The sequence below is a fragment of the Quercus suber genome, unplaced genomic scaffold, assembly GCF_002906115.3.
Source record: "Quercus suber isolate HL8 unplaced genomic scaffold, Cork oak 2.0 scaffold_290, whole genome shotgun sequence".
In the NCBI taxonomy this organism is placed as follows: domain Eukaryota; kingdom Viridiplantae; phylum Streptophyta; class Magnoliopsida; order Fagales; family Fagaceae; genus Quercus; species Quercus suber.
Window position 1 is genome coordinate 492,648 of NW_027069746.1, and position 21,827 is coordinate 514,474.

Below are 21,827 nucleotides of genomic sequence, written 5' to 3' on the forward strand. Positions count from 1 at the left end.
ACTATTCATGTTTAAATTTTTGTTTTATAAAGAATATAAACGAAAACATTAATTCACTGTTCATGTTTTATAAATTTTGAAACTGCTTAAAGCATTCTTATCAAAGATGCTAAATGCTCTAACATGCTATTTTTATAGCTCCAAGCACAAAAAACATACTCCATCAAAGAAGACAAATGCTAAATTTTTTGACACCCAGCTACAATGTGCTGCTATCTCTAGCAGGCATTGTAGCTGAGTGTCAAACCCAATTATTATATTTTAATCTCCACACGTGCCCTCTCTCTTTCTCACATGCAAGCTCTTCTCTTTTGTTGGTTCTCCCTCAACCCAAGCTATTCTCTTCTCTTTATGGCCAAACCCAAAAATCGAAGCTTGAGTCGGCGTTTAGATTGGGTTGAGTCGACCTGGTCAGTGTTCTTGGTTGGGGTTGAGGCCAAAGAGGCTGGGCCGCTGGGTTGGTGGTTATCAAAGAGGTTGGGGTGGGTTTTGGCTGCGGTTTTGTGGTGGGTTCAGATCGGGGTGAGTTTGATTTGATTTTAGGTCTTGATTTGGTTTTGGGATTGTGTTTTGGTTTTACAGTGCAAAGGAGGAAGCGGAGAGGAAAGTGAAGCTACCGCCGTGGAAGAAGATGATGATGGGGAGGGAAGAGGTGTCCGTGGGAACGAAGAGGCGGAACCAAAGGTTGCGAGAAGGGTCAACCATGATGTCTGAAGATTTGACGCCTTTCACGGGGTTGGGATTCGGGCTTGCCTTGACATAGAGGAGAGAGAGAGAGGATACGGCGGTTGTCGGTGTCATCAGATCAATGGAAAGCATCGGTGACAGTGGAGAGGGTAGAGACGGAGATCCATGTCTTCCATGGGAGGACCAAGGAATGAGAATCTGATGGTTTGTTTTTGTGTGTGTGGGTGCGTGCTACAAAGTCAAAGAAGGGATGGACTTTTTATTTTTATTTTTTATTTTGGTGGTTAGGGTGTTAAGGTTGTGGTTGGTGGTGGCCATGGGTGTTGGCAGTGGCAGTAGGTTTGTTGGTGGTGAAAGAGATGAGAATGAGAATAAAAATTAATATTTTAATGAAATGGTAAAAAATAGAAAATCTTTAATGTTTGGTGTATTGTAAAGTGAGTTATTAAAATTGATAAAGTAGGTTTTTGAAATATTAAATGCTAAATTTTTTGAAATCTTTGATGAGAATGCTCTTAAGCTGGAAATAAGTTTCAAGGTAAAACTAAAATTTGTAACCTTAATTCACTGTTCATGTTTTATAAATGTTAAAACTCTAGTTCCTACGACAATGCTAAACTATATACCATGCATCAATCTTAAATAACGCACAACCACAGAGAACCTATTTGTGACTAAATGTGCTCGTGACAGGATTTGCTCAAGTATTCAAGTGTAACTTCGTTTTTAATGGCCAATATGGTTGCTTCAACAACCGAAGTTTTAAAACCTATCTGGTGTTGTTTTGGCTTTCAATGATGTGTTGTAATGAGTAAAATTTTATTAGTGGTAGCCTGAAGCAATTAGGTTGGCAATTCGTGTTTGCTGTTTGTTTTCATGTCGTGTCAATGTAGTTTAATTCAACAATATAGGTTAACTCTAACTCAAATCATTTAATAATCATGTCAAAATCTATCAACTATAACACATACATGTTTATTAATCGGGTTGACACAACATAACCTATTTCAATCCATTTAAAAAGTATCATTTAAAACGATAAACATGTTTTGATATTTTGTTAACACATAAGTTATAATAATTATAAACAAATAAATTATATGAAAACTTTATTGCATAATAACATCAATCAAATTACTAATAGCATACAATTTAAAAGTTTTTATTTTAACCCAATGAAGTTCTACCTAAATTTAGAAATACACAATTTGACACCGAAATAAAGTGGCAGCAAATAAGGCCATTCTTTTGAATGAATTTCCCTACAATTTCAGAAGATAATTTGAAGATTAATAGGTTATTTTGTCCAAAACGTCAAATAACATTTAATTGGGGCTTTCTTAGGGAGTATTTAGCTTTTATGTTTTAGTTCTCCTAGACAGACAAGTCATTTTTTTTTAGTTCCTATGAGTCAATATATTGAAAATGTAATTTTTTTAATTGATAATTTTGTTCTCCCATGCTTAGAGGATTGTTCTAAGCATTATATAAGCCATTTGGCTTAATTGAATAAAATCAGATTATAGAGTGTTTTCAAAACTAGCTTTTGTGCTTTTTAGAAGATGGGTTCTTCTAAATTAACTCTCATCCCTTGGGTGGGTGCCTTTGGGTTCCGAGTTTCGGTTTTTGTATCTCTTTGGGTGGTGATATTATGTATCTCATTAAGTGGTGAGCCAATTTAGTTATGTATCCTTAGTTAAATTCCTTTGTGTGGTGATATCTATATCCCTTTGGGTCTGCTTTGGTGGTGAGCTTATCTATCATTTTAGTTTTGAAGTGTTTTTCTTATTTCATATAACTAGAAAATATAAAAATATATACATCCATCCTGCCCTTATTTATCATTGGATAAGTTTGGGTTGCCCCATACAATTCCGGTGTCAGTTGGTATTAGAGCAAGTTCTTTCCAGTTCGGTTTATTGAAGTTCTCATTCTATTCCATAATTGGTTGTTCATCTTCATCATGAATTCTGTAATTTCTCGTGAGGTTTCTATTTTCATTCCATACATTTGGAAAGATCTATCTTTCTATTTTCTAACAAAAAAATCAGATCGTGATTTCGAGTTTTCTAGAGTGAGATATTCACAATTTACTAAGCAAACGTCAATCTGCCATAAAGTGACGAATTTGCTTATTCTTGTTCAAGATAGCTCCAAGAAGTGTACAAACTGAGCTTGCTAAGATGAGACAACTTTGTGAAGCTCTTAATCAAAGGATGAATAAACTTGATCGTTGAATTCCAACCTCTCCAATTCAGATTTGTAGGAGAAAGCTTGTGATTCCTTGCAAAGAAGTTGATCCTTCAATTTCTGTTGCAGAATCTATTGTTGAAAGTTCATGGCCTTTGGATTCTTTTATTACAAAAGTATTTGGTGATGGTTGAGGTTGTTTTAGAGAAGAAACTACAATGGATTGGTCTTCTTCACCAATCCATGATGAGTACCAAGAGGAAGTTCAAGAGACAACTTATGATGAAGAACTAGAAGATGATTTGAATGAAGAATATCAAGATAGTGATTGTGGTGTTGAGAGTTTTGATATCCAACCAACGATGACTGCCCAATAAGATGAGAAGGCTTATTTTATGGTTGTTGTGGGAAAGCACGAGGAACCAACAACTCATGTTCCAAATGATGATCAAAGCTTGATTGAAAGATTCAATGGCTTATCTCTTGACGATGATGATGATACTTTTTTTGTTCCAATACAAAAGACTGTTGATTTTAATGAAGATAATTGTTCAAAGGTAAGATTCATTGCTTTAGCCATTGAACATATGGGTATCAAGATATTATCTCTTGAAAAGAAAAATCAACATGTTAATTTTCTTGGAGTAGACAAATATTTATTTCTTGATTATAAATTTGATATTGATCTTGTTCCATCAATTAAGAATAAGGCTCCATGTTCTGAAGTAATTCAAGTGGGTTCAATGCTTACAAAGATAAGACCTCAACAATTGTGTAAAGATAGAAATCAAGTATCAGTGGATCACTATGTTGATTTGTTCTTCACCTTGGTTACATGTGATGTATGGAAAAACAAATCACAAATCAATTTTTTTTTTTTTCAATTAGGTTTATTGTGAGCGAGAAAATATTGGTAAGCAGCATATTGATTCCACATGTATTGTTGAAAATAAAGGGATGGAAAAAGGAATGATTGTGCATCCAATTGATTGAGACAAGGATCCAAACTTAAACTCGAGGATGAGTTTTCTCAAGAAGGGGAGTGACACCAGAATAAAGTGACAGCAAATAAGGCATTATTTTGAATGAATTTCCATAATTTTAGAAGATAATTTGAAGATTAATAGGTAATTTTGTCCAAGAAGTCAAATAACATTTAATTGGGGTTTTCTTAGGAAATATTTAGCTTTTATGTTTTAGTTTTCCTAGGCAGACAAGTCATTCATTTTGTTTATAGTTTCTATGAGTCAAGGTCTTGAAACTGTAATGTTTTTAATCGCTAATTTCTTCCATGCTTAGAGGGTTGTTCTAAGCATTATATAACCATTTGGTAGAATTGAATAAAATCATATCATAGAGTGTTTTTAGAACTAGCCTTAGTGTTTTTCAGAAGATGGATTTTTTTTCTAAATTAACTCTTATCCCTTGGGTGAATTGCTTTGGGTGGCGACTTTCGGTTTCTGAATCTCTTTGAGTGGTGATATTTTGTATCCTATCGAGTGGTGAGCCAATCCAGTTTTGTATTCTTAGTTAAATTCCTTTGGGTAGCGACATTTATATATCCCTTTGAGTTTGCTTTGATGGTGAGTTTATTTATTATTTTAATTTTTGAGCATATTTTTTATTCTATATAACCATAAAATATTAAAATATATACATCCATCATGCCTTCATTTATCATATTGGATATGTTTGGGTTGCCCCCATATGATTCCAGTATCACAATTTAATACAAATAAAATAAAGTGAGAGTTCTTTTCTATTTTAACTAAACAAGTTAGACATTCTAAAAAAAAAAAAAACTAAACAAGCTAGAAACTTTAAAATTTCAATGAAATAATTTTTAATATAACTATTAAAATTATTTTAATACTCTATTCTTTTAATGAAGTGGGTCATTTTCAACAGTCTGAACAGAATTCGTAACGTGTTGACAAATTGGCCTTTAAAAGGTAAATCATAAATATCTTACTTGAGAAAACTTGAAATCACATTCCATTTTCTTCTTGTTTGAAATTGTGATGATAGACATCTAGGTTTCTAGCAGTATGTAGCTTGCCAAGTGAAACCTCAAGAGTTGGTAAAGAATTGGGATGAAAGATTAATGAATATATTCCTAGAATTTGAGAAGTCATAAGGGGAACCCTGTTTTTGTTTTTGTTTTTATCGTTTTTTTTAAGAAGAGTCATAAGAAGAACTAGAGTATAACAATTATCAATACAAAAACTAGTTTCAATGCCAATCAAATTAGACCTATTGGAAGGTTATGTTCAAAAGATTCAACTAAGAGAATAGCAGGCGTCTTGTGAATGCCACTTAAAATGATCAAACCACTTGATCGATTGAATGGAGGAATTACTCAAATTTAAAGCAAGACATATTTTTCAAACAATTTTTTTTTTTAAATTAAAGTTTTTACACCACATTTATGAGAAATATAAAAAAGTCATAAAAAATATTTATTATTTTTTTTTTCATAAAAAGTTTCTAAAAATATTTTCTAAACCAACGTGCTGAGGGCATCTTTTAATTTTTCAATTGATATTTTATCAACAAATATGTACACATTAGTAATCAATGCCTACAATAATTGTTGCTGACCACTTCTAAGTTCTAACGCAAATATACGAAAGTTATTAGACAATCAATACACAATTTCCAAGTTCCCAGCTAAAGAAAACTAGCTTGTACTAACAATTACTAACAAGAGTTCACAAATAACGTTTAGGAGATGGTAATTCTGATTAAAAGCTACAGACACATCATAGCATAGGCCAAATACAGGTAGACAGGCATGGCCTTATTGGTTCTTCAGTTTAAACATCCCTTTTATTTCTAAACAACGATACAGTAAACACGTTCACACACACACGGCACCTTTATGGCTTGTTTGGAAGTTTAGAGAGGGAGGAGAGTAGAGGGGAGTAGAGAGAATGGGAGTAGTGGGGAGGAGAGTAGAGGAGAATGATTCACCTCCACCTTATTTGGATGTTTTTAAAATTAGTAAGGGGGAAGGAAGTAATTAGCCATTCAGGGTTAGAGGGAGTCCAAACCCCTCCAAACTCCTCCAAACCCCTCCCCCTCATTCTTTAAAAAACTTCCAAACAAGGTAATTGCATTACTCTCCCTCCCTCTACTCTACTCCCCCTCCTTTTTTAAACATCCAAACATGCCATTAAGCAAGATTACCATCAAGTAGTAGACCATTCTTCACCAGCTCAGATTTCAGCTCCGCCATTTGATTTTCTGGAAAAATTATTGTCACTATCCTTCCATGGTCATTTTTGTTCTTGCAAGAATCTTTTGGCTCTGGAAGCACCAAAACTACTCCTTCATCTCCAACGCCTTGGATAGATTGGTACACAAAATCTGGTTTATGTCCATTCAACTCTAACCCATAAAAATTAGCCTCTTCCGAATCCACAAAAGTCAATTTGGCTCCATAAACTATAAAATCAGATACCCCATGATTCCTCTCCACTAATTCTTCAATCTGGCTTCTTTCACCCACAGCTTGATTAAGTAGCAATGTTGCCAATTTTTTTGGACCCGTCTCCTTTGTTATAGAAAAACCTGCCTCAACTGTACTTATAATTTGAGTGTTACTTAAATTCCCATTGGTGGGTTTCCTCGGATCACTTTTGCACATTGTCACTATTTTAGGTGGAGCCTGTTCTCTAACTTTGACAACACATTTCCATATGATGGCACAAAGAGATTCAAAGATTGGGATTTGGTCAAATTGGTTCTCACCTGAAATTTCTGCCCGTATAGTAGCTAACTGGCTGGCACTTACAGTGAACCAAAATGTATCCATTTTGTAGCTATTGGAAGTTATCCAATGGTCTCCAACTGGGTCGACCTGTTTCATAGAAAGTGGGTCCTTATCCTTCGAAAGTGGTAGGTTTTTGGATCTCTCACTCTCGGTCTGTGTGTCTGATTTGGGAAAGTTGGGTGTCTTGTTGGGCCAAATACCAGACACGATTTGGCCCCATCTGTTTATGAACTCTGAAGCTGAGAATGCATCTCCAAGGATATGGGCCCAGCTTAGGCCCAGTGATATCCCTCCACATTTGAAACGGGTTACCTGCACAAATTAAAGGGAAACGTTTTTTTTGGATAGCAGGGAAACCTATTCATGATATGCAGAGTAGACATACTTTCTATAAGTATATTACTGTACAAGTTTTTTTGAGAATCATACTGTACAAGTGTATCATAATTATTAGCTTATCACTTAATACGACATACATATTTTAGCTTTTTATTTAATTTTTTTTGTTGAAAGTATTTTAAAATATACTTGTATTTTGAAAAAAAATTGAAAAAGTGAAAAAATGCAGGAAAAAAGTGAAGTTTTAAAAAATTGTATATAAAAACTAAAAGTTGAAACTGATGCCAAAAAAGCTAGTATATCTAAAAATTTTATAATATAAGTTTAATCTTATTTCAGTAGTGGAAGAATATTTTTTTTTTATCCCACTTGAGAAGTAGAAGAGTGTATCTTTTAAGAAAGAGATAAAATGTAAAGAATAATAGAAAAAGCAAATGGAAAATGCATTTGTTATGTTATTTTTCATTAGACTATCGGTAGACTCTCGAATCAATTAATAAAAGTTTATGAATGATGGTTTTTGTGTTCTTGTTACACACTCAATCGACCGAGGGTCAAAGAAGATTATGCAGAATTGTGGTTTCTGAAGAACTTATTATCAATAATTGCACCACTTGTTATTTAAATATTTATGTAAATTGGGAGATTATTTTTAACTATTTTATAACAATTATTACACTTTATTTGTGAATTTTCATGTTCTATATATATTGTATTACTGTACAAGTACAATCGCTATATAGATAAGTTGATAGACTATCAATTTTTTGGTCCTTAATTAATAGTCATGAACACAAATTCATAAATATTTGACAATTTCATGAAGTTCAAATGGCAAGTTCTATTTTTAGTTTTTTATAATTTTTAATGGCTTGTAGATAATTTATGAAATCTTGTAGTAGTGATTTCAAGTAAAAAGTTTTTTTTTTTTTTAAAGAAAAGAAAACAAACAAACAATTTTTTGGAGGAAGCTCACAGCATAATACCCAAATCCCAAATGGTAAATAATAAAAATTTCATTTAAATATGGGTAAAGTAGCCATATGGCTATTTAATTTGGTGTTTTGGGGACGTCATTTTTTTTTTCCAACCTAAACAATACCCTATTTTGCACATTTACCCCTCTTGGAACTACAAGAATACATGATCGGGCCCTAAACTAGAACTCATGTAATACTTTACCCTCTCTGTTCACTTTTTTAGTTAATTCTAATGGAATGTAGAATAAAAAAACCAATTTACCATCTACTATCTATTTTGGAGGAAGGAGTAAATTGGTTTGTTAATGCTAAATTTTGTTAAACTTAACCTCAAAAAAAATGGTAGAGGGTTAATTGTTACAAAGTTATAACTTTGGGGTCAATTATACATTTCAATAGTTCAAGAGACAATGTGTAAAATGGGGTATAATGTGAGGAGAAAAGGTGTAATTTTCCTAATTTTTTTGGACTAGATTTTAATTTAGAATGGTCAGTTTTCAATTATGCAGAAAATCTTTAGGTCCAAACCTTCAAATGTTATACTTATACATACTACTAAAAAAATAATTAAAATTCATGAGGACCATGACTCCACTAGTTGGTCTTGTAGTATTTCGTCCCTGTGTGACTATTCATAAAAGTTGCTATGTATATTACATGTGCCTTGGTAAAATTGATATTAAATATGGTATATTTGTGTTAGAAGAATTGAATAAATAGGTTTTGAGAGAGAGAGAGAGAGAGAGAGAGAGAGAGAGAGAGAGAGAGAGCTATACTATTATTTAAGGGGCTTCCCCTGTTTGGATTTCTCATTTCTTTAGTTCAAAAATGCCCCTACACCCTTTTGTTTAAGTAGAGACAAAACTAAAGGACAATCCGGTAAAAATACAACTCTAACTCCTATTAAAACATTGTCTAAAAAATAGAACCACTCTCTTATTAATTTTCAAATTGATTTATTCACTTATAAATTAAATTTTCAAAATAAAATATTATATATATATAAAAAACACAATTTTTTTTCTTCTACAAAATAGGACCACTAACAAACAAAAACAAAAAAAAAAAGACTCATCCCACACGCAAAGTGTGTGTGATGAGGCTAGTACTACTATTTAAGAAACTTCCCCTGATTGGATTCTTCATTTTTTTAATTCAAAAATGCCCCTACACCTTGATATTTAAGTAGAGACAAAACTAAAAGACAATCTAGTAAAAATGCAACTCTAACTCTCACTAATACATTGCCCAAAATACCCTCATCATACCCACCTACAAGTTTTCAACTAATAGGGATAAATATGTAAATTAAAAATCCTACACTTTAAGACCTACAAACTCACATACACTGCCAGTTTCTATTTCACTTTCTATCTCTCATACTATTTAAGGAGCTTCCTCTGTTTAGGATCCTCTTTTTTTTTTTTTTGGTTCAAAAATATCCCTACACCCCTATGTTTAAGTAGAGACAAAACTAAAGAAAAATTCGGTAAAAATACAACTTTAACTCCCACTAAAGCATTGCCTAAAAGATAGGGTCACTCTCTTGTTGATTTTCAAATTGCTTTATCCACTTCTAAATTAGATTCTCAAAATAAAAATAATATATATAAAATAAAAACATAGGGTTTTTTTTTTTTTCTGCTACAAAATAAATGTGTAATATTTGTTCATTTTTTGAAGCTAGTCTTATGACGCTCCTGGTTGTATTTTAGTTCTAAATACATAATATTAATGAGAAAAAGTGTAAACCTCAAATTAAAATAAATGAAAAATTATGACACTATAAAAAAATAAAAAATAAAAAGCCTCATCGCACTCCTGAAGCACGTGTGATGAGGCTAATTTTTTAAAAGAAGTAACTGTATATCCTATCAAATAATTTTAAAATTAATTGTATATAGTTAAAGTATTTAAATTTAAATAGATAACAAATTCTTATATTAAAAAAAAAAGATAATAAATAGAAATATGAATAAAATAGAAGTAGAGAATGTGCACATTTTTTGTGGTTAAGGGATAAACTTGGGTATTCAACAAATAAAAAATACAGGAGATAAACATGGGTTAGTGGGAAAGTAGTTGTAAGCACTATTTTACATAGAATTATAAATGTATTTTTTCAGNTAGAAAAAGTAAAAATACAACTTTAACTCCCACTAAAGCATTGCCTAAAAGATAGGGTCACTCTCTTGTTGATTTTCAAATTGCTTTATCCACTTCTAAATTAGATTCTCAAAATAAAAATAATATATATAAAATAAAAACATAGGGTTTTTTTTTTTTTCTGCTACAAAATAAATGTGTAATATTTGTTCATTTTTTGAAGCTAGTCTTATGACGCTCCTGGTTGTATTTTAGTTCTAAATACATAATATTAATGAGAAAAAGTGTAAACCTCAAATTAAAATAAATGAAAAATTATGACACTATAAAAAAATAAAAAATAAAAAGCCTCATCGCACTCCTGAAGCACGTGTGATGAGGCTAATTTTTTAAAAGAAGTAACTGTATATCCTATCAAATAATTTTAAAAATTAATTGTATATAGTTAAAGTATTTAAATTTAAATAGATAACAAATTCTTATATTAAAAAAAAAAAGATAATAAATAGAAATATGAATAAAATAGAAGTAGAGAATGTGCACATTTTTTGTGGTTAAGGGATAAACTTGGGTATTCAACAAATAAAAAATACAGGAGATAAACATGGGTTAGTGGGAAAGTAGTTGTAAGCACTATTTTACATAGAATTATAAATGTATTTTTTCAGGATTCTCCCCAAGTTTTGTCTTTTGGATGTAGGAGTAATTTTAAACCGCAGAAAAATCTAATTCAAGAAAGAGAATTTTATGAGGAATATTGTGATGTCATTGCTTACTAGATGGGGTATTTTTGACCTTGAAAAAAATCTAGATCAAAGAAGAGAATCATGTTATGGATAATATAGATAAATACATGTATACATATAAACATTTAGTGTTATATATAATTGTGGGTTCCAATTAGCTCAACTAGTAAAATCTTTGATAGTTAAATAAAATATCTGAGGTTCAATCTCCGCTTACACTAAAAACCGATTGATGTCTTAGTCTGATGATAATGAGTTATCATTAAGAGCGGACACCATAGGTTGGAACTTTCTCAAAAAAAAAAAATAGTGTTATATATACTTAAATCGGGCTTTATACTCAAGAACTTGTTCACAAAATCATTGTTATGTTTGAGTTTGACTTGTTAAATAGTTGAGTTTAAATTTGGGCTTGACCTTAGCTCATTTGATAATTAAACAAGTTTCTTTTCAGTTCAAGCTTAAATTATGCATAAACAACTCAGTTCATTTACAGTTATACCTCTTATCCCACTCATTCCCACCACCACCACTAGTTCCTAACCCCTTAGTCCTGATAAATTTGGACCCAGAATCATTAACCCAATTGAACCTAAAGTCTTAAAAATGGGTATGGGAAGGTTTTTTTTTGAACTTGTGAAAAAAAGGGTCAACTCGAACTGCTAAAACAACAGGTTATGTTAGGTTAACTTGTTGGGCAAGCAGGTATATAGGTCCTTGTTCCAGGAAGAATTAAAAATTAAAAAAAAAAAAATTTATATGCTTTCTAATTTTGTTTATTTTATAGTTTCAAAATCAAATATTTTTCCCTTTGATTTTCACTTTCAGTTTCTTCTCTTGCTTCATCTTCTCTTTCTTGTGGGTTTGATGAAAGTCAAGCTCTCTCTGCTAGCAAGACGGCTCGTCTTTACGTATTTGGTGTCACACTCTATCGATCTACGATTTCCCTCTCTTAGGACTGCCACCAACAGACCATCAAATTGTTGTTGCACTCAACTATATGGCTCCGGCCACTGTTTCTATCCATTCATAAATGAATTCAAAAAATAATTAAAAAAGAAAATAACATTGAGCAAAAGAAAAAAACTCAAAAATTTAAAGGCGTTCTAAGCGAAAATATATATATATATATATATTGTCAAGCTCAATGACCAGGAATTTATCTTTTGGGGGGGGGGGGGGGGTCATATATAATATATATATATATATTTTGTGTGTATGAAATGTAAAATAATAATGTACAATACTTCATAACTCAATTTTTTTTCTTTTATTTGTTGAGGTAATTGTTAAAATACTTATGTGTTCATTTTAAAAATATTAAATGTTTAATTATTGTAATTTGTTGACATGTGTATTTATGGATTGTATTTTATTTAAATGAAAATAATGTTGTTTTATAATTTCTTAAATATAATATATATATATATATATGTATATTATCAAGTATGGGGGCCAAAATGATAAGATTATTTAAAAATTTTCAAATTATTTAGGATATTTCTAATCTTTTTTTTTTCAAAATTTTAGGGGAGCTCAGGCCCCCTCGGTCATCAAGTGGATCCACCACTAGATAGAAAATTTACATAAAAGAAATAATAGCGAGAAGTTTCAATTACTCAATTATTTTATGTTGTTTCATTTTTGATTGATTCATGAGAGATAGAAAGTGAAATAGAAACTGGCAGTGTATGTGAGTTTGTAGGTCTTAAAGTGTAGGATTTTTAATTTACATATTTATCCCTATTAGTTGAAAACTTGTAGGTGGGTATGATGAGGGTATTTTGGGCAATGTATTAGTGAGAGTTAGAGTTGCATTTTTACTAGATTGTCTTTTAGTTTTGTCTCTACTTAAATATCAAGGTGTAGGGGCATTTTTGAATTAAAAAAATGAAGAATCCAATCAGGGGAAGTTTCTTAAATAGTAGTACTAGCCTCATCACACACACTTTGCGTGTGGGATGAGTCTTTTTTTTTTTTGTTTTTGTTTGTTAGTGGTCCTATTTTGTAGAAGAAAAAAAATTGTGTTTTTTATTTTATATATATAATTTTTATTTTGAAAATTTAATTTATAAGTGAATAAATCAATTTGAAAATTAATAAGAGAGTGGTTCTATTTTTTAGACAATGTTTTAATAGGAGTTAGAGTTGTATTTTTACCGGATTGTCCTTTAGTTTTGTCTCTACTTAAACAAAAGGGTGTAGGGGCATTTTTGAACTAAAGAAATGAGAAATCCAAACAGGGGAAGCCCCTTAAATAATAGTATAGATAAATTATAAATTATAGATAACTACTCATTCTTATCCCAATTCATACAATTATCACAATAATGACTAGGAAAATTTTTAAGAAAAAAAAATTTATAACTCCCCGTAGTCTACTTTTTTCAAAAGTTCAAAATTTAAAAACAGCACAATTTCATGGAGAACTACACCTTTAAAATAGTTATTACCACAATTTTTTGGATCATTTTTGTCAATAAAAAATCCTACACTCAGCAGTCTTATATCTCTCTCCCTTTATTTTGCCTTATTTTCAATCCCATTTGATTTCACACTCAAATATAAGTTCTCCAAATCTAGGTGAGTTTTTTCTTTTTTCTCTGTTTAGTTTTAAGTGTACTTAAGATTTTTAATTGATTAGGAAAGCAAGGATATGGTTGATAATGGGTTCTGATTATTTTTCTTTACTTGTTTATAAATTTTTTTCAATATTACAAGTATCGTCTTTGGGAACAAAGGTAGCATAGATTTTGTGATAGGAGGCAAGCACAATGTACTTTTTTAAAAAATAGTTTGGAATTCCTGGTTTAATTGGATTTTATGTTGAATCTTAGATTTGTTAATTTAAAAACTGTTTCTTTTGGCTTAGTTAGGACTTTTAGGGTGCTCTTTTTTTCTATTTTTCACATAGCTAATTTTTATTTATATATTTAATAAAATTTCAATTTTTGAATTTTAAGATTTTTTTTTCCCTTTCATGTCAAATAGAATTTTGTCAAATTGATTTAACATCTTTTTTCTACTATTATTCGAATGTATGTAGGGTAGCAATTTGATGATAGGTGAGTTTTTCATTCTCTCTCTTTACAGATTAAAAATTTAATTGATTAGGAAAAAGAAATTTGGTTGATAACATGTTCTGATTTTTTTTTTTTTTTTTTTTAAATCTTCTTGATACCATAGTTGTCAGCTTTGGGGCAAAGGTAGCATGAAGTTCATGGTGAAAGGCTGGCACAACATAAATTTTCAAGACCTTCTAGATGGATTGAAGGCATGCGCAATCTCAAAAGTATTATATCCCTGTTTCTTTTATATAGAATGTTTAGAGTAAAAACCTTTGAAAAAATTAGATACCTTTTATGTTAGTTAACAACTGTGAGTTCTGACATTATTACCTTGCTGTTGCTGTTGATGTTGTATTAGTTATTGTATTAAGTTATGAGAGTATTGAGATTTTTAATTAAAAATATAATGTGTGAGAGTTTTGTATTAGTTATGAGAGTTTTGTCCTTCTTTATTTCCTTGAATGATTAACCTGCTTTAAATTATGAAAATTTCTTTAGGTTGATGTTTGTATTAGTTATTGTATCACGAATCGATATCACTTCTCTTAGATATTCCTCAAAAATAATTCTCTTAAGTATAAACCAAAGAAAATAGCATAAATTAATGAGAATAAACAAATAGATGAAAAAGGCGGATGAAAGCGCTACATGCATGTAATCAAATTATTTGCACTTTGTTTCTAAAATAAAAAACAAATATTTGTACTTCTTTAGATTTTAAGCTACAACTCGCAAGGGTAGGTTATAGACTAGAATTATCTTATTTAAATATACAAGAAAAGTTTTGTACTATATATATATAAAAAGAGAGTCTCTAAGCACGTACAACACTCGTGTGAAGAAGCTAATAAAAATATACTTATATAGATTGATATTGGATTTTTTAATATTGTAATAAGTTCAGAAGATATCAAATTATTATTTTCAGTTTACCAATAACATATAATTTATCAAATTATTATTTGCAATTTACTAATGGTATAAACGTCAATTTCATAGTAAAAATTATATATTTTATTATTTATAAGTTCATAAATGAAAACAATTCTATTTAATTATAGAGAATAATATAATTTTTGTTATGATTTTTTGAGTTGGCTAACTCTATGACAAATTTTCATGTATTGTGGTTTTATTCGCATTGTAATTCTGGGTAACAAAAGCTACAATTGAAGTTGGAAAAGGAGTGTTGATCATAATGTTTCAATTGAGAAAAGTCCAAACTCAGTCAAATGAAAGGCAAGAAGTGACAAGAAATCGACGAGCGAGATTCAAACAAAATCTCTCGTTAGACCTTCATTAGACATTCGATCAATTAGGATTAGGGATTTTTTTTTTCAAAGTCAGTTTCGTACCAGACCATAGAGTATGGCCCAAACCTTATTTGTATTAAAACCTTCATTAACCCTAATATCTAGAGAAGGAAAACAACCATTAATTGGAATCAAACGAAAAACTTTGTTTACCCAATAGTGCCTTCCAAGCCTCTCCTTATAGACAAAACCATTGAAAGAAGATTCAAACCACCAAAAACACAAAAATCATCATTCGTGTTGTTGGAGTGTGATACTAAAACCACATAGACTGTTACAAATACTCAAGTGGCCTTGAAAGTAACCGAGAGATAGCTTTGTCGGTTGACGACTCGACTTGCAGTAGCAAATCATTGTGAAGACAAAGCTTGAGGAAGCATTTGTAGCAAGAAACTGGGAGTTTAGTTACAAGTCAAGCTACAAGTAGTGAAGGCCTTGACAGTCTTGATTGTATCGCAACCTATTCATAGTAAATTTAACTAGTTTGGGTTAAGCCTCGGGGTACTTTTCCTGTTGTTTTTTTCACTTTGTGAACAATTCATCGTCTCTTGTGCGGTTGTTCTTGTTGTAATTTACTTCACTGTTTATTCCTATTACTAAATACAGTTAATTAAATACTTGGACTTGATTTGCAAATTGGTAGCAAGTCGTACTAGGGATCAAAACGTAACTAAATAGTTTTTACTATAATTTAATTATTGATTATTTATATAGAGTTGTGGACTAAAAATTGTAGTCATAGTACTATATAAGATAAAAGAATAAGTTAATCAAGTTACTTGTGAACAAACTTGAGCTTGTTTTATAAGAAAATGAACCAATCTTGTACATATAATCTAGTTTGTTAATCAATTCAAGTTCGACTTATGTTAGAAATAAAATTAAATGAATATCATTCTTGATAGGGCAACATTTAGGTACAATATTTAGGTGCTGTTTTTTAGATTCATCTTTTGAGATACTGCATTTAAGTTTTGTCATTCTTGATATAGGAGAGATATAAGAGATGAGAGAAAGGTATCAAGGAATAAAAAATATCTTATACAACAAATATATGCAATATCATTCTCTCATGCGTATATGATCCATGTGTATATTTTAAGGACAAATTCCGTATTTTGAGAGAGAGAGAGAGAGAGAGAGAGAGAGAGAGATTTCAAAGTTCAAATCTGTTTGGAAAATGAAAAATAAGTTGTCGTAAGATTGATCATGAATAGCTTTTATTTTGATTAATAATTTTTGGCAAAAATTTCTTTTCACACATATTAATTCACATACATTTTTACACACACACAATTATATTAAAAAAAAAAAAAAATCTAGAATCGTGACTTGAATTTTCCCTGTTCAAGTCACAATTTTATTTGCTTTTTTTCGTGTATGTAAAAGTATGTTCATTAGTGCGTGTGTAATAAATTATACTCTAAAAAAATATGGGAAAATTTTTATAGTAGCACTAGTTAAGTCCAACTAAATTTTTTATTAATTTATGATGGAATATTTATCATGAATATTTATCATGATATTTAAGTTCACATTTTTTTTTGGTTAAGTAGGATGGATTAGATTTAAGTTATACTTGCTAACTCTCTTTAGTATCACACTAAAGTATTTTTGATAAATCTATTGTTGAATTATATTATTTACTCATATCTTTTATATCTACAAAATATCAAAATGTAAGAGATTATATATGTAATTTCAAACTATGATATCTACTCTATAATGATTGTTTTTACCATTAACCTAAAATTTGAATTAAATTTTAGTGTAGGCAAAGTTTGAAAACTAAGAGGGTGTTTGGTCATATATTTCAAAAATTGTTGTTTAAAAAGATGTGAAAATTGTGGTTTAAAAAGTATTGTTCAAATACGTATTTTTAGTATTTATAAAATAAAAAAATATGTTTGGTAATATAGTTTAAATAACATGTTTCAATATTAAAAAATATAAAATATGTGTTTGGTATGTGTGTGTTAGATTGTAAAAAAAACTGGCCAAAGTACAAAATAAATATATTTTAAAATAGGAGAGAGAACATGGGGGGCCATAAATCAGGAGAAAGAACGTGACTGACCAAAATATTTTAAAAAAATCTGACCAAAGTACGAAAAAGCTGACCTGAGCACAGTATTTGTTGTTTAAGATAATTACGAAATTGCCACTAAACAACTAGTGTTTGTTGTTTAAAAACTATCCGGAGGTGATTTCAAAAATGGGTTTTATACCATTGGTTTTTGAACAATATTTTTCAAACAACAGGGAATAGGGTTGGTGCACCAAACACATTTTTTTAGTTTTTGGACACTAGTGTTCAGTGTTTAAACACTGAACACTAGTGTTTAAACATGGTGACCAAACGGCCCCTAAGTTTTTTATTCGACAACAAAAACCTATAGTAATTGAGCTAACTTTAGGCATTCTAAAAAAAGAAAAAAAAAATTATAAAGGGAAAAAAACAGACATGGGTGTATTTACTTATGGATGATGATGGTATTCGATTAATATAATGTTTGGCATGAGAGTTACTAACTTAAAACTTTTTTAAGTATGTATACATACATAAGATACATACCTGAATGATAACTAGGGGAGAGAATGATAGTTCAGGCCCAATGACTTGTTGGGAAACGAGAAGGTTTTGAAGAGACGAATCCTTCATCTCTAGAAATTCATCAATGGTTTTGTCACACTGAGCTTCGATGAATCTAGCGCCACAGTCATTGCACTTGATGTATGGACGCCCAGACTCCAATCTCCGGAGGCGGCCACAGGTGTAGTAGTACTCATTCAGCCAGTCGAACATGGTTTCCTTCATGCACAAAATGGTTAAACCTTGAGCTGCATGGCTATTAAAGAAGTAAACCACTTTAAGATAGTGGAGCTTCATGGCCAAGTCCATGTTACTCAGGTCATGAACCACGTCTGACCCGGTAGATCGACCCGGCCCAATTGAGGAAAGCTTAATGCCATAGACCAAGTTTTCTTCTTTGGGAAGGACCATGGTTTTGACAGAGTGAGATAGAGAGGTGTAAGAAGGTGTCTTTAGTTCATTCTATCTAGTGTGGCGTATTAATAATACATGTAGAGGTCTATTTTGTGACGGGTGGGTGTTTTAATGGGCCTTTAATGCGTGTGGGAATTTTAGTTGGGTGTTTTAATGCATTAATTGGGTGTTTTAATATTTGCATTAAAACACCGGCCCACCGCCTCAAGCTTCTGGACAATTTTGACCGCTAGGGAGTTTTCAGCCATAGACATCCAAATCCCGCTGATAATGTTGTTACTTGGAAAAATGCTAAAACTACTACTATTTTTACAAAATAAATCTAACAAATTAATGTAACAATATAATAATTGGTGAACTTCAATTATTTCTTAAATGAATATTTGAACTACCTCTTTGTGATTCCTGATACATGAGCTTGTAAGCTCAATGTAATAAACTTTGTAGTACTCTAGCACTACTCTTGTTCATTTGCCAAACCTAACAAGTCATAACCTGGTACATCATCCGACAAGGTCCTAACTTGCTAGGTTTGGCACGGTTTTTTTATTATTCATGATTAGCCTTTACTCACCAGCACATTCACCTCCAGCACCTTCACCCCTTTTGCAAACCAATTGGAACTTAAATATGGTTGCTTTTCCCTTTGTATTTTTCACTTATGTTTTATTTTTTGGGAGGGTTAATAAATGCCCTCACGGTATTTGGTTTATGAATTATTTTTGAAAACTTTTTATGTGAATAAAACAACTAACCTTTTTTCATGGGTTTTCCTTGTTCTGTACTCAGCTTTAGCATATAGATTTGTTCTTACTATCTCACATGGAAGATTCTGTTTAACTCTTTGGGATTTGCTTGATTTGAAAGTATTGTAGTTCTTGGTCTATGAAGATACGTTGTTAGGTGCTTCGTTTTTTTTTTTTTTTTTTTGCTGACTGCAGCTGTCACCCTTGACCTTTACATGATCATCAGTCCTCATTCTCCTAATGATATAATGCCTGCAATTTGCATCTGCTGAGGCCCAATCAATCTTTTGCAATTCCTTCTTAGGCAAGAGATATATCATTGAAAAGCCTAAGCTCTTGCTAAGAAGAAAATATACGCAGCCTAAGATTCTTGTGCTGGTCGCTTAGTCCTCCTGTCATTCCATAAAACTGCTGCTACACATGGTTTTCCTCAGCCTCATTGAAGTTCAGTTCCACTGAGTTTCTTAAGGAAGCCCCATCACTTTGCACCTGATATTGACCCCACAATTGGATGTAATATTTGTGTATCAGGGTGATCACTTGTAGTGTTTGTTGACCTTCCAGTTAAAACAATTCCACCAAAAGCTAAATAATGGTGGTTGGTAAAATGAGTGAAAAGAACATTTGAATTCATACCCTTTATTATTTTTATTGCTAAGAAAATGTATAACATTTACAGATTAAAACATTTTCAAACATTTTGATCGCTGATTACACTCAATTGACTTTCAACTGACACATCTATTTGGCTTAGCATAGTTGAATGATAGCATAGTTGAATGATAGAAATCCTCAAAGATGTCTGAATACCTTGCAGTGTGTCACTAATAGGGCGAACACCCTTTCCAAATAACCTTACTATGCTAACAATTTCGTTAGTTGCCCAGTTTTATATCTTCATGTGAAATCATTGTGTGTTGTGCTAATGCCTGATTTGTGATGACTCTCACACCAAATAATGTATGTCTGCCACTATGTATGATCTCACAATAGCACACTTTGCAGTATGGAGCCTCAGATCGATGAGGAGCCAGAGATCGTGCGCCCTGGTCTAGAAGATCCTTCATTGTTGACGCGACAACGAAATCATTGATCAGAGGACATTTGGAATGGTGAGGTGAAATATCTAGTTCTAACAACCGCTTTAATTTTTACGTTGTCTTTGACTTTTAGTAAGTTTTTTCAAAGTTGTATATCTAGTTCTAACAACCGCTATAATTTTTATCGATTTTACAGGACTTGGGCCACTTACGTTCCGTGGTCGCACTAAGGAGATGGCAAACATAATGATGCAAGATAATCGAGTGATTGACATTATCAAGTTGGTGGGGCTAGAAGGATTGTTTAGGGCCCCTTCTAGAGAGATAGATCATTACTTAATATTGGCCCTAGTTGAGCGATGGTGGCCGGAGACTCATACATTTCATCTTCCACATGGTGAGATGTCAATCACCCTAGAAGATGTGGAGGTCATTTTCGGACTTCCTATAGAGGTGAGGTCTTGGTTGGGCCGACTGCTGTGGTGGATGGGAATTGGAGGCAACTGTGTGTGGAGTTGCTTGTTATTGGAGTTTCGGAGAATGACAACAAAACTTTGGTAGGGCAAAGAATTCTCATCAGCCACCATGTTAAGCGCATTGTAGAGCCACTGCCTCATGACACAACGAAAATTCAGATACATCAGTATGCCCGGTGCTATATTTTAGTACTATTAAGGTATAAGATTTTCATGGACAAGTCAAGAGATAGGGTGCATCTGATGTTCTTGGAGTTCTTGCAGAACCTTCATCATCCACCACAATATAGTTGGGGTAGTGGTTGCCTGGCATGGTTGTACAGAAAGTTGTGCTAGGGAAGCGATAAAGAGGCATCACAGATTGGTGGGGCGTTGCAATTGGTCCAGTATTGGGCATGAGCGAGGTTACCATTCTTGTGCCCGAGGATAGAGCCCCCACCTGGATGTGATTATGGCCCATGGCCAAAAACTCCACTTGCATTTAAGTAAGTATTTTCTTGATATTTAGTGTGTTATGCAATGTACTCTTCTTAGTAAGTGGTATTATCTTATCTTATATTATTCGCTCGTAATTGTAGGTGAGTGCAAGTGCCAAGCCCGAAGAGTAGTCCATCCGACACGTGAGCAATTAGTTAGAATGCGGCTGGACTAGGTAATAATATACAAAAATTCTATTTGGTTATGTTAATTTTCCTTAAGAATATGTTAAAATCATTGCTTTAACATATCTTTTGTTTTAATTTTTGTTTTTCCTTTATCTATGTATTCTCCGTTGTTTCACATTTTAAGATGTTATGATAATTGTTTTTTGTTTCTATTGTAGATTATGTGGCAGCCATATGAGGCAAACTTTGGCCACCTTTCTGACTTTTGCATTGCAGGGAGGGATACGTGGACTGCAAGGGTGCCACTTGTGTGTTTTTGCATAGTAGAAACACACCACCCGGACCATGTCCTTTGACAGTTTGGGTTGGCGCAGGAGTGGCCCGACCATGTTGTGTACGATGATAGACTGTATAGAATAGACTTACGTGGGAAGGTGGAAAAGAATTGGAGGGAGGAGCATGGACCGTATATCCTTACATGGGATGTGAGACAACGACGACTTTGCCATGCACCTCCTCAAATTGGTGAGATGCCTCGCGATCATGACTATTACCACTGGTATCGTCCGGTCACTCGAAAGTATGTCGACTGCAACAATGCTAAATTAGATATAATGGTAATGTGTTCTAATTAGATATTATTGCCTACTTTGTTTTTTCTTTAGTACATGTACGAATGTAGAATCAATTGATTTCTTTTTTCAACAAATCTGGTTTGATCTGACTGACATCAAATTAAAAAGACTTTT

General features: G+C 32.0%; 1 protein-coding gene across 1 annotated transcript; it reads right to left on the reverse strand.

Annotated features, from left to right (window-relative positions):
* Positions 1-5,923: 5,923 nt before the first annotated feature.
* LOC112007206 (protein ECERIFERUM 26) lies at positions 5,924-18,220 on the reverse strand. Its single transcript, XM_024039516.2, has 2 exons — positions 17,780-18,220; positions 5,924-6,964 (listed from the first exon to the last, which is right to left on the reverse strand). Exons 1-2 carry the CDS (start codon positions 18,206-18,208, stop codon positions 6,053-6,055), a joined length of 1,341 nt encoding a protein of 446 aa, XP_023895284.2. The 5' UTR covers positions 18,209-18,220; the 3' UTR covers positions 5,924-6,052.
* Positions 18,221-21,827: the final 3,607 nt, after the last annotated feature.